At 35.4% G+C, this 19,120-nt stretch overlaps 1 protein-coding gene across 4 annotated transcripts in view; it reads left to right on the forward strand.

Annotated features, from left to right (window-relative positions):
• The window catches only part of LOC138148362 (HAUS augmin-like complex subunit 3), a 369,469-nt gene that overhangs the window by 19,181 nt on the left and 331,168 nt on the right, over positions 1 to 19,120 (forward strand). For 3 of the 4 annotated variants that reach the window (XM_069071059.1, XM_069071062.1, XM_069071061.1), the window contains one exon: positions 911 to 2,427. In XM_069071059.1, coding sequence (XP_068927160.1) covers positions 911 to 1,144 — 234 coding nt within the window. In that variant the 3' untranslated portion in view covers positions 1,145 to 2,427. Of the gene's footprint in view, positions 1 to 910; positions 2,428 to 17,231; positions 17,285 to 19,120 lie in introns of those variants that run through there. The other variant, XM_069071053.1, reaches the window with a different exon arrangement.

Below are 19,120 nucleotides of genomic sequence, written 5' to 3' on the forward strand. Positions count from 1 at the left end.
GATATGAGAAGAAAACATAGGAAGGATAGTCTGGAATATAAAATGGAATATATTAGAGATATGTAATAGACAAAAATGAACTCGTGGTGGGGAGAAGGGTGAATGAGTAGTTAAGGTGGGAGAAATTAGGACTAATCAGTAGGAGGCTCTGCATATTTAAATTGTCAGGAATTTTAATTTGATGCATGTAAGTAGCTTCTGTTAGATTAGAATTAAGTGAGTCAAAACTATCCAAAAATGTAATGAGATACCTTGGGAGATGTCAAATCACTGGTCATCTTCAGATTACCACTTGTAGGAATGCTGTAGAAAGGACTTAGAGTTTAAGGAGGATATGGACCTTACAATGACTTCTAAGACCCTTTTCATTTCTAAGATGTTATGATTCTATGTAATTATGTTAAAGGCAATAAAGAGCTTCATTAAGTGCAATAGGTTACAACATGAAATACTGTTAATAAGTATTTGAAAAGAGGATTTGCTTTGGATAACTCAAGTAGACAAAACTCTGCAGGACAAAGACTGGTGAAGTCAGGAGACTTGGTTCTAAGCCTGGCTTTCCCACTAACTAGCTGTGTGATTTTGAGCTGCCTTGCCTAGGAATTAACATTTGTGAGCCTCAGTTTCCTTATCTTTAAAATAAAAAGTTTGATACTAGATGATATCTACAGTCCCTTCTAGTTCTATGTTTCTAGTCTTTGAGCTTCAAAAGTTGACTAATCCAAATCAGAGCACATTTTCATTAATGAATAATTTTGACTACTAAGTTCTTGTAGTTGAAAATAGTTTACACTGAAGAATTGTGGGACTAACAGTTAAGTCTTTGAGATTGCTTACCTTTAAGTTTTGTGATACAAAGCATTGTATTTAGGTTCTATGTAACTGAAGTGTATGTATATTTTTCTTTTAGGAATTAAAGGAACAGTTTCATCAAGTTGACTCTCATTTGAAAAAGCTAAATCATCTGCTTATGGATATTCTTACTAATGTAAAGGCAAAGAGAAGAATTTTGGCAACTGATAAACTATATCAAATGGAACGAGAATTATATGTGTATTTTTTCAAAGATAAAGAATATTTAAAGAATATTGTGGAGAATTTAGAGCATCAGTTAAAGATTACAACTATTGGTCTTGAAGATTGAAAATTATTTATTGATAACCAGATGTTCAATATTATATTCATGATTTAAAGTGTATACTATTCTGACTTATATTGGGAGGGGCAATTTTTTGTTTCTCCTTATCAACATGCTGGTCCAGAGTACCAGTTCCCCAAGGGGGAAAAAAAGCATTTAGTTACATTGTAATGGAAATGTTATAATGTTCAGTTAGATTTCTTTAGTCTCTCATTTTGTCTTTTTTAAATGGAAAAGTGAAACATTTAAAATAATCAGATGATACAAGTCAGCATCACAGAGATATCCTTTGGTGCATACAATAGAACCATTTCTTCAATTTTTCATTTATCGAATATTATAAACACCCACTATAAGTTTAATAATTACAATTCCTATTTATGAAGCACTTCATGATTTACAAAGTGATTTACCTACATTATCTCATTTGATCCTCACCTCAATGCTGAGGTATGTAATGCACAGCATTATTATCCCTGTTTTATAGATGAAAAAACTGAGGCCTCAAGAAGGTGTGACTTGGCCAGGGGTTCTAGTTAGTAAAGGTCTGAGTTGGACATTGAACCTGGGTCTGCTTTTTACCTTTCATCATAATGCTTCTTATTGTAGAATTTGGGAATGATGCTGAGGTTGAAGAGGAGGCTGCCATGTTAGTAACTTAGCACTGGTAGTGATAAAATAATTCTCTCTTTGATTTTATAGCTACAGGGACTAGAGATTGCCTTTATATAACTGCTGTCAGCCCAGCATCATAGGGGAAAGAACTCTGGGGCTCACACATTTTGGCTTCTTAATGTTTGATAGACATTGTGGAACTGTACAAATACTGACAATATTCTTGTGACTTACAACAGGGCTCCCAAATAAATCTTGAAAGTCCATATAAGGAATTTTTCAGGAAATATATATCAAATTGTTCTCTCCTTTTATCCATTCTATTGAAGTGAAATTCAATATATAGAGTTACTATATGTCAAGGGATACCAGTATAACATTTAAAGGAATTAAAAAATTCTAGAAAACATTTAATATTTAAATTAATTTAATTTGGGATTAAATCAATTTTTTAAATTTTAAAACAATTCAAAGAAAATTAGTCATCATTATCATCACAGATACTGAATACTCACTTTTTATATCTATCAGGTTCCTTGTGGTTTTATAGATTTTGGAGTAGACACAGTCACAGTGTTCAAGAACGTACCTCATCTGCTTTCATAGTCTTTAAGAATATTCTGTATATGTTTTTAATGTGGAATAAAAGCACAATTCTTCTAGTCTTTATAGAACTGTTTTTCTTAGTTTTCTTTTATGGAACTATTGATTTCTAAACTGTAATCATGAGAAAATAGGGTAAAATTAGGTGTGAGGTAGACTCTGTTGATACATGTAGCCCTTTTAACCTGAATTTTTTTTTGTTACTATACACCCTCATTATTAAAAAGAAAAATTGTTATTCACATTTTAATCAAAGTTAAATAAGTAGATTTATGATCCTAACCTCTTTTGATCAGTTTATAACAGTAAATCTTGATATCCCAGATCAATAAATGTTATCTTCAAGCTTAAAATAGCCATCCTTCTACACATCTCCAGAGATTTCCTTCTGTAGTTTTTCCTAATGTTATTTCCAATCGTGTTCCCGTAAGGAACCAAATACATATACATACAACATTCCATATTAATGATGTGAAATAATAGCTGCCATTTATATAGTGCTTTAAAGTTTGCAAAGCTGTTTACATGTGCTATCTCCTTTAATCCTGACAGTAAACCTGTATAGTAAGTACTACTGCCATTTTTCCCATTTTCCAGATGAGAGAATAGGCTCAGAGACATATACTTGTGTTTATGTCAAATGCAGCATTCCTTCTACTATACTGTGATATGAACTTTTTGGCATGCTTACATTAGTACCATCTAGAATTGTATTTTGCTGACTATAGATGGCTGATTTTTCCATGGCAACTTTAGTATCTTTCCCTATCTTTAGTTATCCATCTGGGTCAGCAATATGAGCTCAAGCAAATGAGCAGTTGGTACTTGGCATGAGGGGCGTAGAATAAAGGGAGAGGGAGAAGAGAGAGAAACAAATTCAAATATAAATGCTTTTTAGATTCTCATATTTCTATAGCTTTTTGAAGATTAGCAGTTTTGTGCTTCAGCTAGTTAAAATATAGTGAATAGTGCACTAGATTAAACCTTAAATTACTGGAAAATTCTATTTTTTGCTGTGCAGCTGACTGACGCATCATATGTCATAATTGGGTCATTTAACCTCTACCTCTTAGTGGCTTGTTTATGTAATGAGGCTAATTGACATGTATCCTGTGGATAGTGATATTAAAAGGCTTAGTATACAAATTTATTTGGCTCAGATAATTTAGCTGTTTTGTAAATTTATAATTCCATTGTCTCATTAATTAATACACAGATATTGTTTTATATTTAGGATTTATATGAAAAAAATGGAAAATTATGAGGGAAATGTAGGCTTTGACCTGTCTAAGATGCCACTGTCAAATGTTGCACAGAGGATTATGGCAGCCATGCATTCATTTGATTTAGTGGAGATTAAGAATTTCAGAGAAAATGAAAAAAGTGAGTAATTTTATATAAAGTTTTGAGGTTTCTTAGTTGAATTTTAAATATTTCTAACAATAGCTCTTAAAGTGAAAATATATAGCAAACCTATTATTTAAGAACTTTTAAATTGTGTTCAAAGCACTAGATGTAACACATTAAATTTCTTTTTAACACACCAAACCCTTATCAGTTTGATGCTGTTTAAGCTTTTTAATCTGTTGAATCTCTTGTTTCAGTATTCCTTCTGCTCTTGGCCTTTAAAAATATCATCTTGCCTCTGCTTATGAGCTGAGATAAGTGTTTGTGAACCTTTCTGGGGACCTATGGGCCTCTTTTGGAGCTTTCAATCCTGGTTTTAAGTCATTGAACTTGATAGGCTGAGATGCATTCACATTTGATCTCCAAAATCCTGACTTGTATTTGGGAGAAATAAAAATACTTTTGTCATATTGATGTTACCAGTTAGCAACTAGAAGACCTGGGTTTGAATTTTAGTCTTGCTTTTGACTAGCTGTGTAATTTTTTAGTCATTAACTTCTGATGAGTACCACATGAAGGGGTTGGACTTTATGATCTGTAGGGTCTCTTCCAGCTTTAAAATCTGTGATCCTGTGAAATGGAAGCCCTTAAAGGAGATACTTAAGGGCAGCTAGGTGTCAAAGTGACTAGAGTGCTGAACCTGGAGTCAGGTAGACTCATCTTCCCGAGTTCAAATCTGGTCTTTGGACACTTAATAGCTGTGTGACTCCAGGCAAGTCTCTTAACCCTGCTTGCTTCAGTTTCCTCATCTATAAATTGAGCTGGAGAAGGAAATGGCAAACCACTCCAGTATCTTTGCCAAGAAAATCCTAAAATGGGGTCATGAAGAGTCGGACATGATGGAAAAACAATTCAACAACAACAGCCTCAAAGAGATAATTGCCAGTGTGTATAATAAGTAATTCACCCATTATGTAATGTTCCATAAATATTAAGTTAATTAAAAAAAAAGTTAATCTATTTTCCTTTCCTCCCTCCTACCCACTGGGGGAAAAAAAAACTCTTGTAACATGAACATAAAAACAAATTCCTGCTTTGGTGTTTCAAAAATTATGTCCCAGTTTATACCCCAAGTCCATCACTTCTCTGTCAGAAAGATTCTGTTTAATAAATATTAAAATCACCAAATATTCATATGGAGACATAACTGCAATGCATGAGTTACCAAAGATAATTTTGCTAATAAAACAATTTAAGTTATGAAATTGAAGGTCTTAGTCAATATTTGTAATTTCATTGTCACTGAGGAATAAATGTAATTGAAGTATTATGACCACAATTATATTACAAAAGAAATAATCAATAATTCATGACAGAACATACGGGCAGAAGGATATTGCAGATGTTTTAGGCAGCATATAAAGGACAGAATTTGGGAACAGGCCATGGATTCAAAGCCTGCCTTTCTTACCACCTAGGAACTTGAGCAAGTTACTTAACCTTTCTGGGTTTCAGGTTCCTCATCTACAAAAGGAAGGAGACTGGAATCCTGTCAGATGTCCTTGCCTTCAATTTTTTTTTTCTTGTAAGCTTACTATGAAATGATTGTATTTTTGGTTATGTGTATTCTAAGGTTAAATGGGGATCTGGTCATACCTTTTGGGGTACAAGCCTCATTGTGAAATCTGTACGTTAAACTCCATCTCCTCATCCTAGAAATAGGTTGGATTTTTCTAGAGCAATATTGATTAGGAGAGGGTTTGAAATTATGTAGCTAGGCCAGAAAACCACCAGATAAAGCGCTTAGCTTTCTGAAAGGAAAGGATTATGGAATTTTTCATCTGCTGAACTTACAAACAGAATATTTATGGTTTAGATTTATGGTTTAAATGGCAGTTATGTTATTCCACTGTCAATGTGTATTTGATACACATTGTATACATTTGTATTTGATCTAACCTCCAGTATAAGTGTTTTTAAGATTAGATCAGTGGAGCCCAACTTTGGGCAAGTCTTGCAAAGTGAGATAGGCTTTGATTGTGGGCTTTATCTTGTCTGAAGACCATCCTAGGCATGTGGAGTAATGTACAGAGATCTGGGCTTAGCTTCAGGAAAACCTGGGTTTAGGACACACTTCAGACACTTGGGGCAAGTTACTTCCTCTCTGAGCCTGTTTCTTTATTTGTAAAATGGAGATATTTGCATCTCCTTCACAGGGTTGTGGTGAGGATCAAATAAGAATATTATAAATGTGTGGCATATCTTCATGTGCACTTTATTTGGAAGCTGTTGTTATTTTCCAAGAAGGGCTGGCTGGAGGTGGGTGACTTTTTTTTGCCACAGCTCTTGAACATTGTCTTCTAATGAGGCCAAAGAAGAGGGATTTTGCCCTTTATCAGCAAAGAAAAACAGCTGCATTTGGTAAAAGCACAGACTTAGTATATCAAAGGGTTCTAGTATGCCATGCCTTGGCTGTTGTCTGCTGTTACATAGTCATACAATTCTAGGTTATAGAGCTGGGAGAGACAGTAGAGATCATTGACTAACTCTTCCTTGTTTTACACATGATGAAATGGGGGTCCAGATAGTCACTTGTCTAAGCTGCTACAAGAAGTAAGTATCAGGGATGGCTAGGTGGCTCAGTGAGTAAGAGCACTGGCCCCAGAGTCTGGAGGACCTGGAGAACACCCACACAAAATAACTGGCCGTGTAACCTTGCTTTAACCCCAATTGCTTTAAAAAAAAAAAGTATCAGAGTCTAGATTCAGAACTAGGTTCTTTTAAATAGCTGGCACAGAAAAATTCAAAAAAAGATTATAAGTATTTAGGGCTTTATTATAACCTTTTAAGTACATTTAGAAAATTAAAGAACCTGCAGAAATATTTGCTGTGTCCAGACATTTCATAATCTTCCTCCATCTCTACTCTAAAAGGCAAGCGTATATTGGTCTGCTTGAGGGATCTGGTTGGGCATGATTCTGGTACATTTGGTTTGAGTTCCTTTGTGTCTGAGACTTTGTTGAAGGTCGGGTCACTTTCTAGGATATGCTACATGTCTTCTCTTCTGTCTGAATCTCTAGATTTCTCTCTTTTTACACTGTATCTTGTTATTATGCTCAATTGCATACTTGTGGTATCCTCCAAATAGAATGAAAGTTTATTGAGGGCAGGGTAATATCACTATCCCTACTGTCTAGTACAGTGCTTTGCAAATAGTAGGCACTTAATAAATTAAGTTTCTTAGAGTCTCCTAAACTAAATTCAAAACTCCCAATAATACTCAGAACCCACTGGCCTCACACAAGTCTTTGTGGTAGACTCTGCTTCCAGAGATTTGAAAGCCCTTCAGAATGAACTTGAAACACATTGGATCTGGATTTCTTTAAGAAACAGTCACAGAAGTAGAAGAAACATTTAAAATCTGATGAGAATATAGAAAGGTGAAAAATAACCAGTAATTGTATGTGTTTGAGTACACCTTACAGAGAGTAGCTCTGAGCAGTTTTTTACATTGTGATGTCAGGAGACTACTAATTACTGCTCGGGAAAAAAGATAGGGAAAATGATTATAAATAGAGCCTTGTGCTCAGGCGCTGCTATCATCAAATTTACTCTGAGAGTTGGTCTTGAAAATCTACCAAGATTGATAGATGACTGAACTAATACAGAGGATGAATAAAATTATTCAGTGGTCTATAGAAAGTATTGTTTCTGGTCTTATCTGTCTTTACTACACTCCATCTGCCATTCCTCTCTGTCTTTGCTGTGGCCATTCCCCTTTTCTGAAATGCACCCCCTCGTTTCCTCCACCTAATAGCTCTCATTCTTCAAGATACAACTTAGATACCACAAAGTCTTTCTTGATTCCCCTTGCTTCATAGGTGTTAGTGCTTTCCTTCTCATAGTACCTTATATGTAACTCCTCTCTCTGTGTGTACTTTGTATATAGAAGAAAATATTTTTTATAAATATAAACTTAATATTTATCCCATATTTAGTTTAAATGCCCTTGTCTCCCCCATTGCAAGTAGAAATTGTTTCATTAATTGTGCTCTCTTCTAAGCACATAATGTAGTAGATGCTTAACCAATACTTGTTGAGTGAGTGATAACAGTACCAAATAACACCCCCAAATGCAAAATATATGTGGGTTGATCTGCCCTCTTGCAGAAACTGAAAAAACTGGGGAAATACTACTTCTCTACATGCTTCATAACAATAAATTCCTTGAAAGAATGGAAGAAGTTGTTTTAAGGTAAAAAAAAAAAATAGAAAAAAGAACCTCGTCAGGCAGAGTAATCCTGATCTTTTTCAGGAGGCTAAAGGATAGAAGAACTATTGAGCACTGAATCCTGGAATCTAAGCTATATGTATAGAAACTATTGGAAGCTAAAACTCTTAGAAAGGATATAGCTTCTTAACCCCCAAAGATAATGTTGTTGTACAAGGTGCCTTAGGAAAGAGTCATCCAATAATGGTCAAAGGAAGAAAAGAGTAGTGGTGGTTGCTGAGATAGTAGTACTGATAGGGTAGTTCTGAGGGTATTGAGAAAGCTATTTGTTAGCCTTATATAAACAGTAGTGAGGGACTCAGTTAATAGTGTTTATTAAGCATCTTCTACATGTCAGACCCTGCTAGGACTTAAATTGGGACTTGAAGGAAACCAGGAAAGCCAGAATATGGAGATGAAAAGGAAGAACATGAGATGGAATGTCTTGTCAAATAGGCAGGAAACCAGAGTCACTGGATTGAAAGCAAGGCATGGAGTAAGGTATAAGAAGACTAGAAAGGTAGTGAGGGGCTAGGATATAAAAAAGCCTTTGAACACCAGAGGATTTTGTATTTGTTCTTGGAGGTGATTGGAGGGAGCCATTGCAGTTAATTGAGTTGAGGAGTGCCATTGTTGAACCTGCATTTTAGGAAAACAATTTTGGCAGATGAATGGAAGGTAGACTTAAGTGGAGAGAAAACTTGTGGCAGGCTGACCATCCAGCAGATCTGGGCATCCTGCTTCCAGGATGACAGAATGGAGATTTTTCATAATTTGTCTAGAAGGAACACAGAAAATACTACTAAGGATATTGATCAAGGAACCTAAAATAGTTGGGGCACCAGTGATATTTTAATCTCTTGAAGATTAAAGAGAGAGGCTTTGGGAAAAAGTCAGATAAAGGAAGTAAGACTCAGTTAGGAAGATGGCATTTGAGAATAGGTTTGGCATTTGTGGATTATACTTTTAACATATAAGAAAGATGGGCTCATTGGTTACAATCAAGTTGGTTAAGATTTTTTGTTAGAATCTTCCAATGTTGAAGAAGACTGTAAATTAAAAACAGAAGGAAAAAGATAAAGTGGCCCATCTATTTGCCAAGAGCACATAGGTGGGAAGAGGAATGGAAGGAGAGGACCAGTATTTCATAAATCCCATGGCCTTAGTGAGGTTATGTTACCTGGCCCAACTCCCTATGGGATCTTGCAGATAGGACTACTCAGTCACTGAGTGATCTTTGAAAGAGCCTGGGTAGTACAGGTACAGGAGAACTTGATGAACAGATGTCCCAGTTTTCAAAATCAGTATGGAGGTGAAAGACTCTATTCCGCTGAGTTTAGCCTCTATTCCTAGCAAAATTCTAGGACATACTAATAAAGGTAGAGTTTGTGTGTGGAATAATGAGAAGAGCATTGAACTTGGTATTGAGAGATTGTCATGGACAGCCATTCAATCTCAGCCTTTTTTCGTACCTGTAAAATGGGAAGAATAATACCTGGATTCATTACAAGGCTGTTCTGATGATTGAATAAGAACACTTTGGAAGCCATAACACACAGTATAAACATTAGTTATTATTCTTAGATGAGAGTGCACTTAGATTCAGAACTGCTTGGATAACTATATACCAAAAGTGATAGATCAATGTCAGTTTGAAGGGAGCATCCCCAGGAATGTCATTGGTTTTGTGCTGTTCAACTTTTTTTATGCCATTTTTACTACCTGTGTGACACTTGAATAAGTCACTTAATCTCCACAGGCCTCAGTTTGTTCTTTTGTAATGAAGGATTTGGACCAGATGACCTATAAGGGCCTTTCTTGTTCTAGAACTATTTTTCTATAATCTATAAAAATCCTATAGTTTTTCTATAATGATTTGGATGAAGCCATAAGAGGCATGAGAATATGCAACATTTCTAAATGACTCAAAGCTGGGAGAGTTAGCATGTTGGATGACAGAATCCAAAAAAAAGAATTTTTTTAACAGGTTATAACAATGTGCCATAGTAATAAGGTGGAATTTAAAAGGTTACACATGTATTAAAACAGCTTTACGAGTGTTGTAAGGTACACCTCATATGAAAAAGGTTTTAGGTATTTAATGAACTTCAAACTCAATATGTATCAACAGTATGATGTTAGCCAAAAAAGCTAATGTCTAAGTCTGCAGAAGCTTAGTGCCTAAGGGATGTGTTAGTTGTATGTACTCCTTCCTGGTCAGACCACTTCTGGAATAGTGTCTTCATTTCTTGGTGCTGTATTTTAGGAAGAACATGGACAAACTAGAGCTTTTCTTGAAGAACGTGGCAAGGCTTATGTGAGGTTTTGGAGACCATGTCATACAACAGCCAGATGAAAGAACTGGGGATGTTATCCTGTAGAGAAGATAATTTAGGGAGACAGTATGGCTGTGTTCATATCTTTGATGAGGCATTATGAGGAAAAGAGATTAGACTTGGTTCCAACTAGCTCTAGAGGTCAGGATTAAGAGTAATGCATTTGTAGGCTTGATATAATAACCTTCTTACTGAATGAAGGTCTTTGGGCAAAGACTGGCAACCACTTGTCAGGGATGTTGCAGTAGGTTTGTTTTGAGGGAGAAGTTGGATTAAATGGCTGGCCATCCCAACATCGCACCTGAGGTTCTGTGCTGCTAGAAGTAACTCCAGCTTGTACAGACTCACCTTGACCCCAAAATGGCATCCTCTTTTTCTTGGCATGTGTGGTTATAACTTGTTGGGCACTCCTACAGTTTATCTCATGTTGCTAGGTAAACCTCTGTTTAAGCTATGCAGGATCACAATGCTATTTTAAAGTGATATTTTTCAATATGGAAAGAGTTAGAATATGGGTAAGGGCAGGAACTGAAGAGGAAAATATAGATAGGTAAACATAGAAGAAGGCATTGCTCATTAAAGTTAATATTTTCTTTAATGTTAGATATGTTCTAATTTGCCAGCTATTGTTACAGATTAATTTCGTTCAATTCAACAAGTATTTAATAAAGAATTTGTCCCCGGAAATAAACAATCAGTGAATCAGTCCAGACTATTGTATAATATGTTTTGAATAAGTTACAGTCAGAAGTATATGTGCTGTGGTATTAAGTTGATGTTGTTTCCCAGTGGTCTTAAAGGTGACTAACGAAAGAAAATTAGAAAGCAAGTTTGGGGAAGTCAGTGGGGAGATATCATTTGGGAATCCAACAGCTAGAACAGATTTGGAATAATTTTGTCTTTAATGTGTTCATCAAAGAATATCAACAAAATAGAAGTTATGAATCTTATAATAAATGAAATGCATTATTATAGATCATATGTATACATACATATAATTGTTATATACTTTCAATTCATTATGGACAGATATCTACATGAAATTTTAAAATTGTCATGAAATATTAAATAATTTTGAATTTATATTTTTAAATAAAACTCTAGGACTTAGTTTTGAATTTCAGTGTTTTCTGGCATTAAGAAGAGTAATTTAAAAAGTAGAGCAATTTAAGGTGAATTTGTGAGACCACTTAGATATGATGGTATTTTCAAATTTCCTTCTTTAGAAACTAAATCTCATCACTACTTTCTGCCACCTAGTGGGAGCTTTTGAGATTTCAGGATAATGTCTATATATCTTTTTCTAAATCTAGATGACAAAATTGATTATTATATTTGTACATGTATTTCACGGCTTTTTCTACTGTTCTCTCCCATCTCTAAATACCCATTGTACTTACTAAGCATAATGTGCTTTGTTACTTAATCATAAGACTTTAGTCTAATGGGATGGTTAGCTTCTTGAGAGTAAGAATCAATGCCTTGTGCTTCTTTATATCTTTCCTGTCCAGACTTCTTGATCCCCAAATAACACTAAACACAGGGGGTCTATTGATTAGGAATGGCACAAGGAACCTTTCATAGGATTTTAAACTGAAAGGCACCTCTGAGATAACTTGTCCAAACTCATTTTATGGATGATAAATTCAGATCCAGAGAAGTTGAATATTTTGCCCAAGGTTGTTCAGAGTTAGGGTTCAAACTCAAATCCTCTGTCTAAAACCAGTGTTCTTTCTATTGTGACCCACTGCCTTTCAAATACTGTAACACTGGATCCTTTATACCATTAATTTTCACTAGTAAAGGCTATCATCTCTCCTCTCCTTTCCTCCCCCTACACACACTTAAATACTGCAGATCAAATTTCATTTTTTAGTGAAATCTCTTTAATTTAGCAAAAAGCCAATACTTAGAAGATTATTCAAACAAGAACTTTAGCATAGGTTTACACAAATTTATTACAAAGTTTGTATTAGTCTGATTTGATTAGATTTTAAATATATTATAGACCAAGAAACTTCTTGTTGGACTTAAACATTCTCTTAAACTATTTGCAAAGCACCTCTAAAATATAGTGCCATCTATATTTTTTTTGTCCACTTTTTCCAGTTGTCAGACTCTTAGTGACCCCATTTAGGGTTTTCTTGGCAAAGATACTGAGGTGTTTTGCCATTTCCTTCTCCATCTCATTTTGTAGATGAGGAAACAGAGACAACAGGGTTAAGTGACTTGCCCAGGGTCTCACAGCTAGTAAGCATCTGAGGCCAGATTTCACCTCATGAAAATGAGTTTTCCTGACTCCAGGCCCAGCACTGTAATCCACTGTGCTACTTTGCTGCCCTACCGCCTATATCTGGGATAGAGTATTTAAATGTAGATGTCAAAATAGTGATTCATAACAAACATTTTACTACTTAATCTTGATTATCCATTTTCCAAATGCAATGATGTGTGTGCTATTAACTCATTTCTGCTTTCTTAGTCATTAAGGCAAAGTTGCTTAGATGCTTTATAGGAATTGTTTTTTTTTTTTTTATTAAAGCAATCAGGGTTAAGTAACTTGCTCAAGGTTACATGGCCAGTTATTTCTGGGTGTGGTGCTAAGTATCGGAGCCCGGATTTTGATCCCCAGGTCGTCCCAACACTGGAGCTGGTGCTCTTACTCGCTATGCTACCTGGCCGCCCCAGGAATTGTTTTTTTTTTTAAACAAATTTCCATACCTTGCACTTTTTTACTCAATCTCTTTGGTATAGTAGAGTCATAAAAATTCAAGATATGTCTCTTGGTTTATTTTCTGGGAGTTGGTGAAAATTTATACTTATGTATTTTTCTAGTGCTTTTTCTTGACGTGATAGAAATTTTATTACTTGCTTTCATGTTGTAAATTATAGTTTGCAATATTGGGAAATAATTTTGATGTTGATTCTAAATGTTCTCAATCACTGAGATGTTTTTGCATTGCATAGATACTAGATTAATGAATTAAAATAGTCACTTTGGTAAGAAGATTTCCATTTTCTGATTTTGGGGTTTTTTTGCACTGGGACTTGTTCAGTTTTAAAAGTTTATTTAGAGTCTTCAAACTGGAAGAAATATATAATTCCTCATTTTGTTGATGAAGAAATACTCCTAGAGATGTAAAATCACTAGTTATAGAGTGACTAGAGGAAAGGGTTGGGCTAGAATCTGATTTTCTAAGGAAGGTTCTTTCCACTGTGTTGGGTTGCCTCTCATCCCTGAGGCTGTTTGTCAATTTCTTTGCTTCTTTGTGTTCCTTTCTTTGGTCTCTTTGGAGTTAGGCCTTGCCTGGAGAGTGTTGTTGTTATTGTTATTTGTCCTTTCTTCTCCTTGAGGACCCTGACTTCCGGAAGGTGATGCCCGGACATGCTAGTGAATTGGATTTAAGTGAGAGAGGGCTGTGCAAAGTCACCAGCCTCACTTTCTCCTCAGGAGCCCTATGGTTCCAGTGTCCAGATATGGGTCAGGACAACTAGAATTAGCCCAGGATGTCTTGGCCTTTTCAAGCTCATTTTGACTGATTAAGACTTAATAAGAAATGAGGCAGAGAATGGCTTTTTTACCTAGTAAAAAAAAAGTCTATGGGTGGGGAGGGAAGACCCCCTCAGGGTTGGGTGTGGGAGAGGGGAAAGAGCTATACCATCTCTTAAACTCCCATTTCCTGATTATGGTACATTGACTCAGCCTTTTGCAAATCCAAGTCAAAACAGAGAGAAGAAAAACAGGACTGAGGACATTCCGCTCTGTTCAAATTATTTTCTTCTTTTTTTTTTTTTTTGGCTTTTGGGAGGACAGTTGGGGTTAAGCGACTTGCTCAAAGTCACACAGCTAGTAAGTGTTAAGTGTCTGAGATCGGATCTGAACTCAGGTCCTTCTGACTTCAGGGCCAATGCTCTATTCATTGCGCCATCTAGCTGCCCCCCAAATAATTTTCTACAGTATTTATGGTAGGATAGATGTTTCCAAAGAGGTGCTCGTTTTTCCTGTGGGACTTTCCCTTTTGGGCTTTGGAGGGCATCAACTATGGGTGAAGTAAAATACTTAAGACTTCTTGCTGTATTGTCAGGAAGAATTATCCTACTATCTTTCTTCTGTGGTGAGGACGCTAATGACCCCTTAAAGCAGTCACTTTTCCTGTACGTTAGCCAAGCACAAGGCTTTGTCACACTTCTTTAAAGTCATTTGAAAAAAATTGTCCCTCAAAGCAAACAACCTGAAACCACCATGCTGATTATTGAATTGGTAGAGCAGTATAGCTACCAGTGAGGATACTAATACATCCTTGTTGGACATATCCCATTTTTGAGGTTTTATATTTTGAGGGATGGCTATTGGAAAAAGCAAAAATGCTGTTCTGTTTCAGCTCTGATTTTGCTTCATCTGTCAGGACTTTTGTGTTCTATATGTTGTATTAAATTTACTATGCAACAAAAGAGAACAAAGGAGGTGTGACTAAAAAGTAAGTAATGACTGGCTGTGTGATGAAATGAATTGGCACTTATGTTTCCAAATGAGGACTGTCCCTTTCAGACCAAGTACCCCTTTCCAGGGTCTATATTGATTGATCAAGAAGCATTTATTAAGCACTTACTGTGTGCCAGGCATTAGGAGTGCAAACAAAATGTAAAAATACAAAAATTGTCCTTGCACTCAGGCTTACATTCTAATGAGGCAGGCAAGATGCAAAAAGACCAGTATACCAGAGAACAATGACATTATGAAGACAATTCTGATCAGTGCAATGACCTACCACAATTCCGGGGGACCACTGATAAAATATGCTAGCCACCTCCTGGCAAGTAATAGACTCAAGAAGTGGAGTAAGACATATACTTTCAGACATGGCTATTGTCATGATTCGTTTTACTTGACTATGAACATATTCATTATGGGGCTTTGTTTTTCTTTTTTACAGTTTGGAGGGGAGGGAGGTAGCTGCCATGAAAAGAAAAAAAAAAGAGCCTTATTGAATCATTAAAAAAAAGGTATGGAAGAGAAGAGGAATTGAAAGGGAATAAGCATTAAAATAGCACCTACCTGTGCCTGGCACTGTACTGAGTGCTTTGCAATTATCTCATTTGATCCTCACTATAACTCTGGGAGATAGGTGCAGTTATTATCTCCCTTTTACAATTGAAGAAGCTAAAGCAAGCAGTTTCAGTTATTTATTCATGTTACCCAACAGAGTCACCCAACTAGTAAATGTCTGAGGCTGAATTTGAACTTAGGTCTTCTTAACTTCAGGCCTAGAGCTCAGTCCACTGTACCACCAGTATTGTGGAGAAGACAAGAAGAGAAAAGAAAGCTGGAAGATTATCAGTCACATACTGCATTTATTATGTTTGAAAAGCAACCTGTACATAGTAGAGACTATCAGTTTTGTGCTCATCCTCTATTTTACACACAAGATGCCTAACAGTAGCAAGAAGGTAACCTTAGAGGGAAAGGCTTATATGGTTGGAGAAGACCTTCTGTAGAAAGTAATGGTTGAGATAATTTTTGAAAAAAGTTAGGCATGTCAAAAGTCAGAGGGAAGGAGGGGAAGCAGTTCCAGGCCTGGAGGACAGAAAGTGCAAAGGTATGGAGATGGGAGATGGAGTACTTTAATGATGTTACCATAATTCAGAAAGACTGAGGGGGACCTCTTTGGCAATTTTCAGAGTCCTTTTACTTATAAGTAGCACAAGGAAATCAACATTTTAAAAACCTGAAAATTGATCATTCACCCTTTTTACCAGACTCAAGCCCAAATGACTTTCTGCTGTTTCCATAAACTTAACTCCACCACCAAAAGATGAAAGATCTGCCTTCATTGAGATAGTTAATTCAAAATGAAGAATGCACTTTGGACCCTGAGTATAATTCCTGAAGAAGAGTTGCAGAAAACTTTTAAACATCTTTGTAGTAAAGTGTACAGCTTCCCAAGGTGACTAGTTTGAAGAGAATGGCATTCATTTGAACATCTAAAATGGTGGTCTACTTGTTAAACAATTCATTCCATTATAGTCAGGGTTCGTGTCCTTTACTTTATTCAAGTCAGACAGAAACTGATGATTCAGGAATCTGGATATTTTACATGGTACAGATTAAAGGGTAATTATTGAGAGTTCTCATTCTTCATTCATTAGAGTTTACTGACCTTTTAGCATTACTTTATGTAATTTTCCCCACCTTGGATACAGACCCTTCTACAGTTTCTTAATTACAACAATAATTCTTTAGCGGCTAGATGTCTTGCAAGTTCAGGGCAATTTTTTGCACTTCAGGGCAATATTTTGCATTTGATTATTATTATCAGATATTTATTAAATAATCAGATATTTATATCCAATTGTCTGTAGATTTTGTATTGAAAAGAAGGAAGAAAAGAACCATTTATTATGTGCTACACTGTGCTAGATGCTTACAAATATCTCATTTGATCCTCATAACAACCATAAGAGGCAGGTGCTATTATCATCCCCATTTTACAGTTGAAGAAATTGAGGTAAACCCAGGTGATTTACCCAGGGTCACACAGCTAGTAATTGTTTGGCATTAAATTCAAACTCACATCTTCCTTACTCTAGGCCCAGTGTTCTCCTGCCTGCCTAGTTGACTTATGTGGAAGCATCATATTATCCTGATCTTTGCCTTGTTACTTTTGTTGCTTATCACAAAAATTTTCAACTTGGCTTGTAGGAAAGAATACTTTCCCTAAGTATGTATCCTAATGCACTGTTACAAGGCTGTTGCTAAATTGTATCATCTTGAATATTTTATTTTATTTCAAACATGTGAGTAGATTATTGTAAGAAAAACTTGTTAACTTGAGTTTTATTAGTACTTTGTTAGTAATGTGATTTTTTTCATCTCTTTGTCTTAATACCCCACATTTGTATATGCTTTTCTTATTTTTAAAAGATGAGAAGATGGTACATTATTCCAGCATAAAGGATACACTTCTAGAAGATGAGGCAAGTATCACTGGAAAAAGGTAGATAATAGAATAGTTGAAATAATTTTTCTCCCCTGAACATGTGAATAATTTAAAATGGATATTCTAATAATGAGAAAGTGATGAAAATTCTTTTATACTGAGGAAAATTTAAAGGGTTTTTTTCCACTTAGTTATAGTATATAAGTATAAATTTGGTTCTGTAGCTTGAAAGAGTGAAAGTGATTCACAGTATGGTTCAGTTATTAAAAACAGTTGTTCATTCTAGGTATGTCCTGAGCTAAGTAAACTTGCTATGTGAAAATTCAGATTTTTTTCTGACAGACTGTTCTCTGATTTGCAAAAGGATTTAGTATAATATTCCTTTAATTAGAGAGTTTTCTTTGACATTTAGAAAATAGAATTGATTTTAAAATATAATTTACATATAATTTTTCAAGAATATATCTTATTATACAGAGAAAGTTACTTCTATATTTTGAAGCTCTTAGAACATCTTATTTCATCAGTTTTGCTCAGCTCTAGGAGCTTGTATGCTCCATTTATACTTAGTGAAATGTTCTAGATAAATTAGATTTTAGAAATCTTGCATTTTTGGTATCATCTAGCCAACTTTTGGGAATAAAAAGTGGAAGCAAGAGACAAGACAAGAAATTAGTTAATTGGGAAGATAGTAAATTTTTTTTGTTTATTTCATTTCTTAATTTTTTTACAACTTATTGCTATATTTTATTTTTGAGAAAGCAGATTATTCCCAAGAAATACATTTCTCTATAGAATACATTCCTCGAAAAGTTAGTCTATTGATTTTTAACAGAAAGGGAAGTATATGTCCTTTAACTTAATATTAACCATTTTATTTGATCAGAATTTTGTTTCTTCTCAAATACTGACTTTATTTACATTGTGGTGTTTATTGTGTATATTATTCTTTTGTTTCTGCTTTTTTTCATTTTTCATTATTTCATTGAAATCTTCCTTTATTTATCTTAATTCTGTGTGTTATTTCTAATGGAGCGGTAATATTTCCTTGCATTAGTATACCACAATTTGTTCGGTCATTTTCCAGTCATTGGACAATTTTTTCCCCCAACTTTTGGCTATTACAAATAATGCATTGTAAATATTTTTGTACAGATGTAGCTTATCTTGCTACTGATAACAAGCTTAGGTTTTAGTCTCAGACAAGGAAAATCAAAACAGAGAAGATTGTTTGAGGTGTAGGAGAGGAGAGAGTATACACTAGGAATGGCCGAGACCAGAGGCACAAAGACAGGAGATGGTGTGTGAGAGGCCACTTTGACCAGATTTTCTAGGAGTGTGGCTAAGAAAGGGAGGAGAAATGATAGGATGGTAACTTGATGGTGGGGTCTAAATCAGGTTCTTAAGGATGGAGGAGATTTAATATTTGAAGACAGTAGGGAAGAACAAAATCAAGTCAAGTCAACAAGCATTTATTAAACATTGCTACTATATATCAGACACTATGCCAAGGCAAAAAACAATCCCTGCTCTGGAGGAGCTCAGAGTCAAATGGAAGAGATGGCATGAAAACAACCATGTTTTATATATGCAAGATAAATTAGAAATAATCTCAGAGGTTAGGCACTAGCATTAAGTGAAATCAGGAAAGGCTTCTTGCAAAAGATAGGATTTTACCTGGAATGTGAAGAAAGCCAGGAAAGCTTGGAGGCAGAAATGAGGGATGGAATTCCAGGTGTGAGGAACAGCCAATAAAAATGCATGGAGTATCTTGGGTGAGAAACAGCGAAGAAGGCAGTCACTGAATCATAGGATACTTGGTGGGAGGAGTAAGGTATAAGAAGACTGGACAGGGTAGGAAAGGGCCAGATTA

The sequence above is a fragment of the Petaurus breviceps genome, unplaced genomic scaffold (genome assembly GCF_028583685.1).
Source record: "Petaurus breviceps papuanus isolate PSGF00001 unplaced genomic scaffold, PetGlider_PUasm1.0 140, whole genome shotgun sequence".
NCBI classification, from domain to species: domain Eukaryota; kingdom Metazoa; phylum Chordata; class Mammalia; order Diprotodontia; family Petauridae; genus Petaurus; species Petaurus breviceps.